General features: G+C 40.4%; 1 protein-coding gene across 2 annotated transcripts; it reads right to left on the bottom strand.

Annotated features, from left to right (window-relative positions):
• Window positions 1-1,089: 1,089 nt before the first annotated feature.
• LOC140866587 (monooxygenase 2-like) lies at window positions 1,090-2,984 on the bottom strand. 2 transcript variants are annotated; one of them, XM_073271613.1, is made up of 6 exons: window positions 2,855-2,984; window positions 2,612-2,761; window positions 2,460-2,528; window positions 2,151-2,316; window positions 1,823-2,048; window positions 1,090-1,717 (listed from the first exon to the last, which is right to left on the bottom strand). In XM_073271613.1, exons 1-6 carry the CDS (start codon window positions 2,929-2,931, stop codon window positions 1,176-1,178), a joined length of 1,230 nt encoding a protein of 409 aa, XP_073127714.1. In that variant the 5' UTR covers window positions 2,932-2,984; the 3' UTR covers window positions 1,090-1,175. The 2 variants fall into 2 exon arrangements, with proteins under 2 accessions (XP_073127714.1, XP_073127715.1); XM_073271614.1 differs by having other exon boundaries at window positions 1,090-1,696.
• Between the last annotated feature and the right edge of the window lie 8,171 nt (window positions 2,985-11,155).

Below are 11,155 nucleotides of genomic sequence, written 5' to 3'. Positions count from 1 at the left end.
CATGGCTGATTCAAATCCTATTTCCACGCCCCTGGCCACGACAGCTCCGCTGCACCTCTCGGATGGCCCGCCCCCTGCTGATGCTACCTTATATCGCATGGTCATTGGTAGTTTTCAGTATCTCTCCTTTACTCGTCCGGATATTACCTTCGGAGTTAACAAGTTGTCTCGGTTTATGCATGCTCCCTCTTTTATACATTGGGGGCGACTAAGCGTCTCCTCCGCTATCTTAATGGCACTCGCTCATACAGTTTAATGCTTCGCTGCCACAACTCGCCATCACTTCATGCCTTTTGTTATGCAGACTGGGCGGGTGATGTTGATGATCGCAGCTCTACCAGTGCGTATATTGTCTTCCTGGGTCCCAATCCAATTTCTTGGTGCTCCCGCAAGCAGATTTCGGTTGCTCGTTCCTCTACCGAGGTTGAATATCATGCCATTGCTTCCACTGCTGCGGAACTACAGTGGGTTCGTTCGCTGCTTGATGAACTCGGTCTTACTTCAGTATCATCCCCAGCTTCTATCTACTGAGACAACATTGGGGCTACTTATCTATGTGCTAATCCAGTCTTTCACTCTCGTATGAAGCATATTACTCTGGATTATGACTTCGTTCGTGAGCTGGTTCAAAATTGTAAAGTTCGTGTCTCACATGTATCCTCATCTAACCAGCTTGCTGATGCGCTGACAAAGCCCCTTCCTCGTGCACGTCTACGCCTCCTTTGCTCCAAGATTGTTGTCTCTCCGCATCCACCATATTGAGGGGGCCTATTGAAAATATATCATTATTTATAGTTTTTATATCTTATGTATCTTTTTATTTATTTGTTTTCTTAATCTCTATCTCATGAGATTGTATTTAAAAACTACATTGTATCTTTATTTCTGATATTTGGAAAATATATTTTCCAAACGCTTCTACACTTATGCCTAGTTATTTTATATACATGCATCGTGTATGTGCGATTTTGCTATTTTTATATTATGATTATAACTACTATAACCAATCACAGAATATTATGAATATGATAAAACATTCCGGAAGCATGTAAATACGAGCCCGAGCTTTTGGCTATAACCCTCTCCCTATTTTCACAAAACAAGACATCATCATTTTAATTTCTTGAGCATGTTTATTGATTACATTTCAAAGTAAAAATCAAGCTTTGTAGCTGCTAATTAAGTTTACCACAATCAAAAGAAGCCTTCTTTAGGAAAAGGCCACCCAAGAACTTGGCCAATATATGGTCTCTAATAAAATTCAACACAACCCCATCCCACATCTGTACTGAACCTGAAATATATGCTGACCAAACAAGATCAATGCTTCTCCATCTCCTCTCCTTGGCATAATTCTCCAACCCTTTTCGGATTCTTTGCTGCTCGTTCTCTCGCGGTTCTCCTCTCAAGGCAGCGGATAGAACCCTGGCCAAAATGATACTGTCTTCAAGTGCCGAACAACCCCCTTGGGCTAAATCAGGTGTCATAGGATGAAACGCGTCCCCTGCCACACAAACGTTTCCTTTGCTTATGTTTCCCCACAGCAGATTCCAAGGATATCTAAATCTTATTGGGGAGAATTCGATATTTGTTGCATCGGTTTCTTCGATCACGCTTCTGATCTTATTAGGGACTTTTCCGATGGTGCTCAGGATATGCTGTTTCAGCTTCATTCGATCTTCGACTATTTCTTTGTCTGCACCATTGTAGTTGGAAACTATAATATCAGAAAACCATCAAGAAACAATAGAAACGGCTTTCGAGAGTTATCAATTTCAACCATAAATTTTCATTCAAAGGAACATGTGTATATATATGACACCTTGAGGGGGATGAAAGGAGTAAAACCAGTAAATGCTGTGATCATCACATGGTACGACACCAAATCTGACGCCCTTTCCGAAGAATAGCATGAGCTTTGGTTCAAATCCATGAATGTTCTTAAATTCTACGAAACTCCTAACCGATGATCGGCCTGCAGAAGAAGCTCTACTCAGGCCTAGATATTTGGCCACAACAGAGTTCACTCCATCACACCCAATCAACACCTGCTTGCATAAATAACACAGCTTAGTATTTCATATCATTCTCATATTGCAATAGCATTTTGTCATCCCCCAAAAACGCCAAATAATAAGGATCCTAGCTACCTTGGCTCTTAGAATGGTTCCATCAGCTAGATGTAAAGACTTGTAGCCATCTGAATCTTGAATCTGAACCACTTTGGAGGAGTACTTGATGGTCCCCCTTGGAAGTTCATTTTCCAGTGTTTCTAGCAGCGTCTTTCTATTTACTGCGTACAAGCCCGAATCACCCCTGCATATTACCATTTATATAAACAGAGCGAAGCCTTGCTACCAAGATTACACTCCGATACACGGCTTTTAAAACATATCATTCTAAATCCATCCTATCTCAACATCAAATCCGTCGACACCAGCAAAATTCATATTACTTACTCCGAGTCTGCGGATTTAATAGGCACTTCTGCAGTGATATCACCAGAAACTACAGAAGTAGTCACGATGCTGCACAAAAGGGAAACAAACGATTCTTCAGAAAACCAACAAAGACAAAAAATGTGAAACTGAGTATGGAAATTTAACAGGACCCAATAAGCTGTGTGTGTTTTGCACGAAGAATTTGTCCAATGCCACCAAGTGCATCAATTGCTTTCCAAGCATTTGGCCACATTCCAAGATAATATCCTGTCGTTCTCAAGGAATCTGCCGATTCCAGCACCAAACTCCGGATTCCCAATCTGTCAAATCAAAAATATTGGTTACAAACAAAAAAAAAGATTCGATCTTTGTTAGAACCCATGATTAATTTTATATCGTGAAATCAAAGATACCTGTGAAGCCCCAAGGCTGTTGCTAGGCCGGCAATTCCAGCGCCCACAATCACTACATCACCTTCCACACCTTCCATTATTATTATTATTATTATTATTATTAGAGTCTCAGTTTTCCAGAATATATATATGTCTTACATCAATACTCAATAGGTTCGACTTCACAGACTCACTTCACTAGTCACTAGCATGCATTTGCTAGACTTACCAAATTTGATTGCCGTATACGTAAAATAACTCTAGGGTACATATTAGTCAAATTAGATTTTAATTTTTTTAATTAAATTTAACTATTCAATCCAAGACATTCATTGACTTTGAAGGATTTTTGTAGAGTTTAAAAGTTTATAGATATTCAATCCAAATTTTTATATACTCTACAAAAATTTAGTAGTATTCAAACTAGAATTCAATAAAATTCTACAAAGTTTTATTCAAATTTGACTTTTTATAACTCTATGAAAGTCTATAAATGCCAATAAACGTCCACAGATTTATATGGAATTCTTTAGTACAAATATCAAAACACCGGCTAAGGTAAGGGGCATTAAATGTAGAGCCTTCAATTTGGGTTAGGCCCGTCGGGTTGGCCCGGCCCGTCACATATTTTAAGTGGATTGGGTTGAATTTTTTTTCAACCCAGCAAAAGGTGGGCCTAGATGGGCCAAACGGCCTAGGCCCGCGACCTGTGCGGGTTGGCCCGCGGGCCTGGAGAATTAATAATTTATTTTTATTTTTATTGTAATAAATATATTTTTTAATAAAAAAGAGACGAGATTTGGTATAAGTCGACTACACCCTTGATATTCATTCAATCATCGATTCCCTAAAAATAATTAATCCTATCAAATATTCATAATTGGAAACCAAATGCCTGTTCCACCTTAAGTTTAGCTAATTAGAAAACAACATTCTAGATTAACCCTTACCAATAAATTAACCCGGATTTCAGCGATCTAGATTTAAATTTACGGTAACATTCAAACTAATAAAACTGACGAACCTAGACAACACAAACATCAGCGGTTGTATTTAGTCTAGTCAATATTTGATCCTACAATTTAATAAATTCAACAGCAGAAATTATCAAACGTAGTTGCTTCGCAAATTAGTTAATTCAAATAATTACGGATTCGAATTCTAATTTAGCTATAGCTTGTAAAACAAAATCCTAAGATGGCCAATCCTAAAATCTCGCATACAACCATGAAATAAAACAGATCAAAAATTGATACTTAATAAGAATTAAACACTGCAAATCGAATCTCATGAATAAATTATATCAAGGTTTCGTCTCCCTCAACCAAGTATAAAGGTTTAGCTACAACGATTCATCACACAATCAATAAAAATTCAAAAGAAAAGAAGAAAACTTGAAAGAGAGATGGAAAATAAAACCTAGTCTCCAAGAAAGAATGTCTAAAGTCTGATAAATCTCTCAAAACCGGAATTCAAAAACCTAATAAAACCTAGAGTCCAAAATAACAAAGTTTCCAAAATTAAAATAAAATTCCCGAACAGGCTAGCGCGCTCGAGCGCATGAGTACATCCGCTCGAGCGCATCAAAATATCCGATCTCACTATTTTGAAACTTCTCGACTGCGCTCGATCGCGCGAGTACATCCGCTCGAGCGCGCAGAAAATGGAGTGCCCACTGCCTTCATAATTCAGATGCCGCGCTCGATCCTATGAGTACGTGGGATCAAGCGCATGAAAATTCACCAACAATCTGTCCCTTTTTTCTTCAACTTGAAATCTCCTACATATTAAACCCGGGAATATGTTATGAATGTAAATGCATGCAAAAGACAAAATTAAGATAAAACATGAACAAAAACAAATAAATACATGCAAACTACTAACCAAATAACAACAAAATATGCAAACAAAACACGACTATCAAATACCCCCACACTTAATCCTTACTCGCCCTCGAGCAAGTCATGCAAAAACAGAATGAAACAACAAATACATAAGCAAAGATGAGCATGCACAACATAGCCTCAGAGAAAACTATTTCCATCTAAAACAAATTCATAGCTACTCTCAATCATCAATGATACAACTTCAGTTGAATGCGAATGTGTGTGTGTGTCATGTTACCCCAGTTACATGCAACTTCAAAAGACAAAGTTTCAAGACTGTTCGCCGATAAAATAATTCAGCGTAAGCTTCACAATCCAGAACCCTCCTCGCAACAATCCTTCAACACAACACAACTTCCTTGAGAATAATTACGCACCGTCGGATTTTGCACCTGACATTTTTAATGTCCCAATAATTACCCGCATACTTAGCTATAACTAGATAGGATTCGAATTTCAATCCCCTCGTCTATAGCCCGGATGGAACTACAATCTCATTAGGTCTGCAAACTTAGCTATGAAATCATGAATAGAATTTCATTCACATTTCAAGCCCGGATGGAATTGTATTTCAAAACTTTTCAAATTTGTAACCCCATTTTATCCGCATACTTTGCCACAAACAAGATGAATAGAATTTCAAACATCTTGTTCGCAACCCGGATGGAGTTAATTGGTTTCCAAAAATCGATTTTCCTTCTTAAAACAAAATAATTTAGGTCCGTCCAAGAAAGTATATGCCACATCAAAGAAATCATCAAAATTCAAGCATTATCAAGTTCCACAAACACTTATTGTCGTGCAATGGTCCAACAGACATTCACGATATCTAATACATCTCTACAATTCACCGGTTAAACATATGTGCTTAAGAATATTCAACAAACAACCTACGCTTTCTCAAATCTGATGAAGAGTGAAAATTTTTCAAAAAATTCATCATTTTTTCAACCATCTCATCGTAGGCTAAAATCTCATCCCCAAATCATGCATTACAAGACACAAACAATACAAACGACAAAAACATATTACTATGTAATAACACAACACGAGAATGCAATACAAACAAAGGAAACAAAATGCATGCAATGCAAAACCCCCCCCCACATAAACTAAGCATTGTCCCCAATGCATGCTAACATAAACACAACCTAACAACGTAAACAAAATGCTATGTGTAAATGTAAAGCGAAACTCCCCTGGTTCAATGGTCGGCGGCGTCTTCCTCTTCATGCTCGGGAGGAAGGACAGGATTGGCGCCTTGAAATTCGGAAGGCTATGGAAATGGTAAAGCCAGTGGAAGCGTGTTAGGGTCGATCCCGAGTCGCTCTGAAATGCCTCGGCAAATGAAGTCCAAGGCCTGAAAATTCGAGGCGACAACGGCATTGAAGGCATTTTGATATTGAGCCTGGTGGGCCAACTCCCAAAAAGTGACAGTAGTAGTTTGGCGGGGGAGTGGCGGAGGGCGTACTGGATCGGGGACCGGCACGAAGTGATCGTCCACTACGAATTGGCTCATACGATAGGCATGCTTAGCGTTGATGGTCGCACTGTCAATGGGGCGCATGGGTGGCAGCCATTCCTTTTTGGGTCGATGCGGTACACCGGCACGCAAGCATAGCTGCGTGATGATCATTGGAAAGAAAAAAGCCGATGTCCTGGTAGCTATAGAATGTCGCATCTGTGCGTGAATCACTCGGCCCGCATTGAATGGCAGATTGAGATCAAGAGCGTAGAAGAGCACAGCACGCTCAATATGCACTTCACTCGTGTGTGAAATGGGCATCAGATGGTGGGCTACAAAAATGTACCAAGTGGCCGGATCCATCAGCAGGTATTTTTCTTTAAAGCACTTGAATGTAACCGGATCCTGCCAGGCAGCCCCTGCCATGCATACTTGCTGAATGACCTTGTGCAAATCCGGGGCGAAAGCTATGCTCTGGTACAAAATATCATCGACGTCGAGCAAATTTTGCCCACCCACGATTCACGACTTGGTTAGCCACATCGCTGTCGTAAGCCTCTATGTCAAAACCCCTCTCAGTAATAGGGGAGCGATGGGTTTTCGCATGATCGTATCTTTCCCAAGCCTCTTGGTTGACGAATTGGCCGACTGGGTGGATTGGATCGTGGGCATCCCTTGTTCCTTGGCAAGAAGATTCGCCGCACTCTCGAGTGCGTTTCGGGCCCATAATGGTGTTAGAAGAGCAAGAAACTTGACCGGGGCAATATATCGAACACTTGGCGTGCACTAAGAATGCCGGTGTTTCTGAGCAAAATCAGGCGCTGGAGGAGTGGAGAGGAGAGGAAGGATGATGATTGCAATCCTTGGAATGATGCCTGCAATGGATGAAGAGAAATTTGTGAAGATTGGCAAAATTCGAAAATTGGGGGTTTAGGGTTCTAGGGAAACCGAGTAAGGGGGAAGGAAAAAGTGAGCGGAGAAAGAAAGAAAAGGGAAGAAATAACACGCCCAGGATAGCGCGCTCGATCGCGTGAGTTCGTGCAATCGAGCGCGCTTCATAAAAAGTGGGGGCAGAGAACAGGGTTCAAACCGTGCGCTCGATCATATGAGTACGTGCGATCGAGCGCGCCCTAAAAAAATCCGGGCAGAGAACTAGGGAATTAACTTGTGCTCGATCGCATGAGTACGTGCGATCGAGCGCGTCCTGCTAAAAAATTTATTTTGGTAATTTTCCAAAATTTTCCAAAAAACAAAAGAAAGCAATAAAATAAAGAAAAATAAACCAAAACACAATAAAAGCAAATAAAAACAGAAGGGAAAGAAACACTGGGTTGCCTCCCAGTCAGCGCTAAATTTGCAGTCAGTCTATAGCTCGACTGCTTGCTGCGATTTAGTCGACATTTGGCGGAGCATCTAGAGTGATATCATGCTCGTCTCCTCCTATGTTTGCTTGGACTCCTTCATAGTAGTGTTTAAGCCGGTGGCCATTCACCTTGAATGTTTTGGATGTGTCCAAGCTTTGAATTTCGACTGCACCATGAGGGAAGACATTAGTTACAACAAACGGTCCATTCCAACATGAACGCAACTTACCTGGAAACAACCGAAGTCGTGAATGATAGAGCAAAACTTTCTGACCGACTTCGAAGTTCCTTCTAGAGATCATCTTATCGTGGAAGGCCTTTGTTTTGTCCTTGTAAATTTTGGAGCTGGCGTAAGCATCATTGTGGATTTCTTCCAATTCTCGCAACTGCAGCTTTCAGTGCTCGCCACTCTCATTCATCTATATGTTAAAGTTTTTTATAGCCCAATAGGCTCTATGCTCCAATTCCACTGGCAGATGGCATGGTTTTCCAAAAATCAGCCGATATGGAGACATTCCAATCGGCGTCTTGAACGCGGTTCTATACGCCCACAAAGCATCATCCAAACGCAAGCTCCAGTCCTTTTTTGTCGGATTCACGGTCTTTTCTAGGATGGATTTAATTTCTCTGTTCGATACCTCAGCTTGACCGTTGGATTGTGGATGGTATGCAGTAGAGATCCTATGTGTCACATGGTATTTTTTAAGCAAACCAGCCACAGTTCGGTTGCATAAGTGTGTGCCTCTATCGCTGATGATAGCTCGTGGAATCCCAAACCTAGAGAAAAGGTTGTGCTTGATAAATTCTGCAACAACTTTAGAATCGTCAGTACGGGTGGCCTTGGCTTCCACCCATTTCGAGACATAGTCCACAACAAGTAATATATATAAATCCATATGAACTAGGAAAATGCCCCATGAAGTCGATGCCCCAAACATCAAATATTTCACAAACCAAAATAGGTTGCTGGGGCATCTCCTTATGTTGGAAGATATTACCTGTCTTTTGGCATTGAGCGCATGACTTACAGAACACGTAAGCGTCTCAAAATAAAGATGGCCAGAAAAATCCACAATCTAACACTTTTCTTGCTGTCCTGTTTGCTCCAAAATGGCCACCACATGCATACGAATGACGAAACGTGAGGATAGGGATTACCTCGCTCGCGGGTACACATCGACGTATAACTTGATCAGCGCAGTGTTTCCACAAGTATGGATCATCCCATACATAATACTTTGCATCGCTCCGTACTTTGTCCCTTTGCGCCTTAGAAAATTCAGAAGGAAACCCTTTAGTCACTAAATAATTACCAATATTTGTGTACGAGTGTAATTCGGCGCTTGCTGAAAATAATTACTCATCAGGAAATTCTTCTCGCAAATTCAGCTCCTCATCAACATGAACTAGGCGACTCAAGTGGTCAGCAACTCGATTCTCGGTCCCTCTTTTGTCCTTAATTTCCACATCAAATTCGCTCAAAAGTAGTATCAATCTTATCAGCCTTGGTTTTGCCTCCTTCTTCGCCATCAGAAAGCGAAGAGCTGCATGATCAGAATAAACAATGACTTTAGCACCAAGTAAATAAGAGCAAAATTTTTCTAATGCAAAAACTACAGCTAAAAGCTCCTTTTCAGTGGTGGAGTAGTTCCGTTGGGCATCATTCAGGATACGCGAAGCGTAGTATATAGCATGCGATGCTTTCCCAATTTTTTGGCCTAAAACAGCGCCAACTGCATAGTCACTGACATCACACATAATCTCGAATGGCTTGCTCCAATCCAGTGGCTGGATTATTGGTGCAGATGTCAAGGAATCTTTGAGTTTATCAAAAGATGTTTTGCATGATTCATCAAACTCGAACGACACATCTTTTTGCAACAGTTTGCATATGGGGGATGCGATCTTGGCGAAGTCCTGAATGTACCTCCCGTAGAAACCTACATGGCCAAGAAAAGAACGCACTTCCCGCACACATGTGGGATAAAGGAGAGACTGAATAATATTAATTTTAGCCTTATCTACCTCTATTCCCTTAGATGAAACGACATGCCCCAATACAACACCTTGCCCAACCATAAAGTGACATTTTTCAGAATTTAAGACAAAGTTGGTTTCGACACACCTTTTAAGGACTAGCGCAAGGTTAGACAGACAATTTTTGAATGAATCACCATAGACAGTAAAATCATCCATAAAAACTTCTAAAATATGCTCAATGAAATCTGAGAAGATACTAACCATACACCGTTGAAAAGTGGCCGGTGCATTGCAAAGTCCAAAAGGCATTCGTCGATATGCAAAGGTGCCAAACGGGAAAGTGAATGTCATTTTTTCCTGATCCTCTGGCGCAATAGCAATCTGAAAATAACCAGAATATCCATCAAGAAAACAATAATAAGGGTGACATGCTAAACGTTCAATCATTTGATCAATAAAAGGTAAAGGAAAGTGGTCCTTTTGGGTTCCGGCATTCAGCTTCCTATTGTTAGAACCTAAGGGGGGGGGGGGGAATTTAGGTTCTATTGACAACTTTAGCAATTTAAAGCAATTATGCAAGTACGCAAGCGGAAGATTTAAAGCAATCAAATATAAGTATAGTAAATAAATGCGTAATGTAAATAAAGTAGTAAAAGGGATAAGAGATGTTTATGAAAGTTCGACGATAAATCGTCTACGTCACCCCTTCTTGGTTAAGATCGATTAACCAAGGATCCACTAGCACTTCAACTCTTGGCCTTGATGGCTCCAAGGATAGCCGTACAACTCAACACGATCACCGCACCGATACAACTCGAACTCTTGGCCTTAAGGGCTCCAAGGATAGCCTCAACACAAACACTTGGATTCACACTCAAGTGCTTACAACAATAGCACAACACACTTGGCTTCACACTAAAGTGTTTACAACAATAGCACAACCAACTCACAAATTATTTTTACAAACACTCTCAAATATATTACACAAACACTTTGATAGTGAGAAATTACTTGCAAAGGAGAGAAGAGATGAGTTGGGATGTCTCCAAATGACCTTGGATGGCCTCTATTTATAGTTAGCAAAGATTGGAATCTGATTTGAGTGCATGAGGCGTGTGTTGAGAAGTCAAGGAGTGACAAAAAGTGTTCGGCGCCGCTGCCTACTTTTTCCCAGCACTGAGCGGATTTTGTGAAAAAATCATATCTCACAATCTAACTGTTGGATTGATCTGAAATTTAAACCAAAGCTTTAAAACATCTGGATCTTCATTCTGAACGGTAGAGATTTGATTTGAACGAATAATCATGCCCAGTATTTTTCGGAAGTCGCTTCATCATGTTTTCGAACTTGTTCTGTGCAACAAATTTGAAAAATTCATATCTCCCAATCCATTCGTTGGATTGACCTGAAATTTGGACAGAAGCTTTATAACATCATAATATTGTATCTGATTGGTGGTGATTGGATTTAGATTTCTCAAACATTCCCAGTTATTTTCTGAAGTCGAATCTTCATGGTTTCGTTCCTTGCAGAAGTGGGTACTGTGGAGCATATATGAAAAAATTCATATCTCTCATTCTAGCCGTTGGATTGCTCTCAAATTTGGACAATACATGTAAAACTTCT

Source organism: Henckelia pumila, chromosome 4, assembly GCF_033568475.1.
Source record: "Henckelia pumila isolate YLH828 chromosome 4, ASM3356847v2, whole genome shotgun sequence".
Classification (NCBI taxonomy): Eukaryota; Viridiplantae; Streptophyta; class Magnoliopsida; order Lamiales; family Gesneriaceae; genus Henckelia; species Henckelia pumila.
The sequence above is the reverse complement of the archived record's forward strand: the minus strand, read 5'-3'. Positions and strand labels throughout refer to the sequence as shown.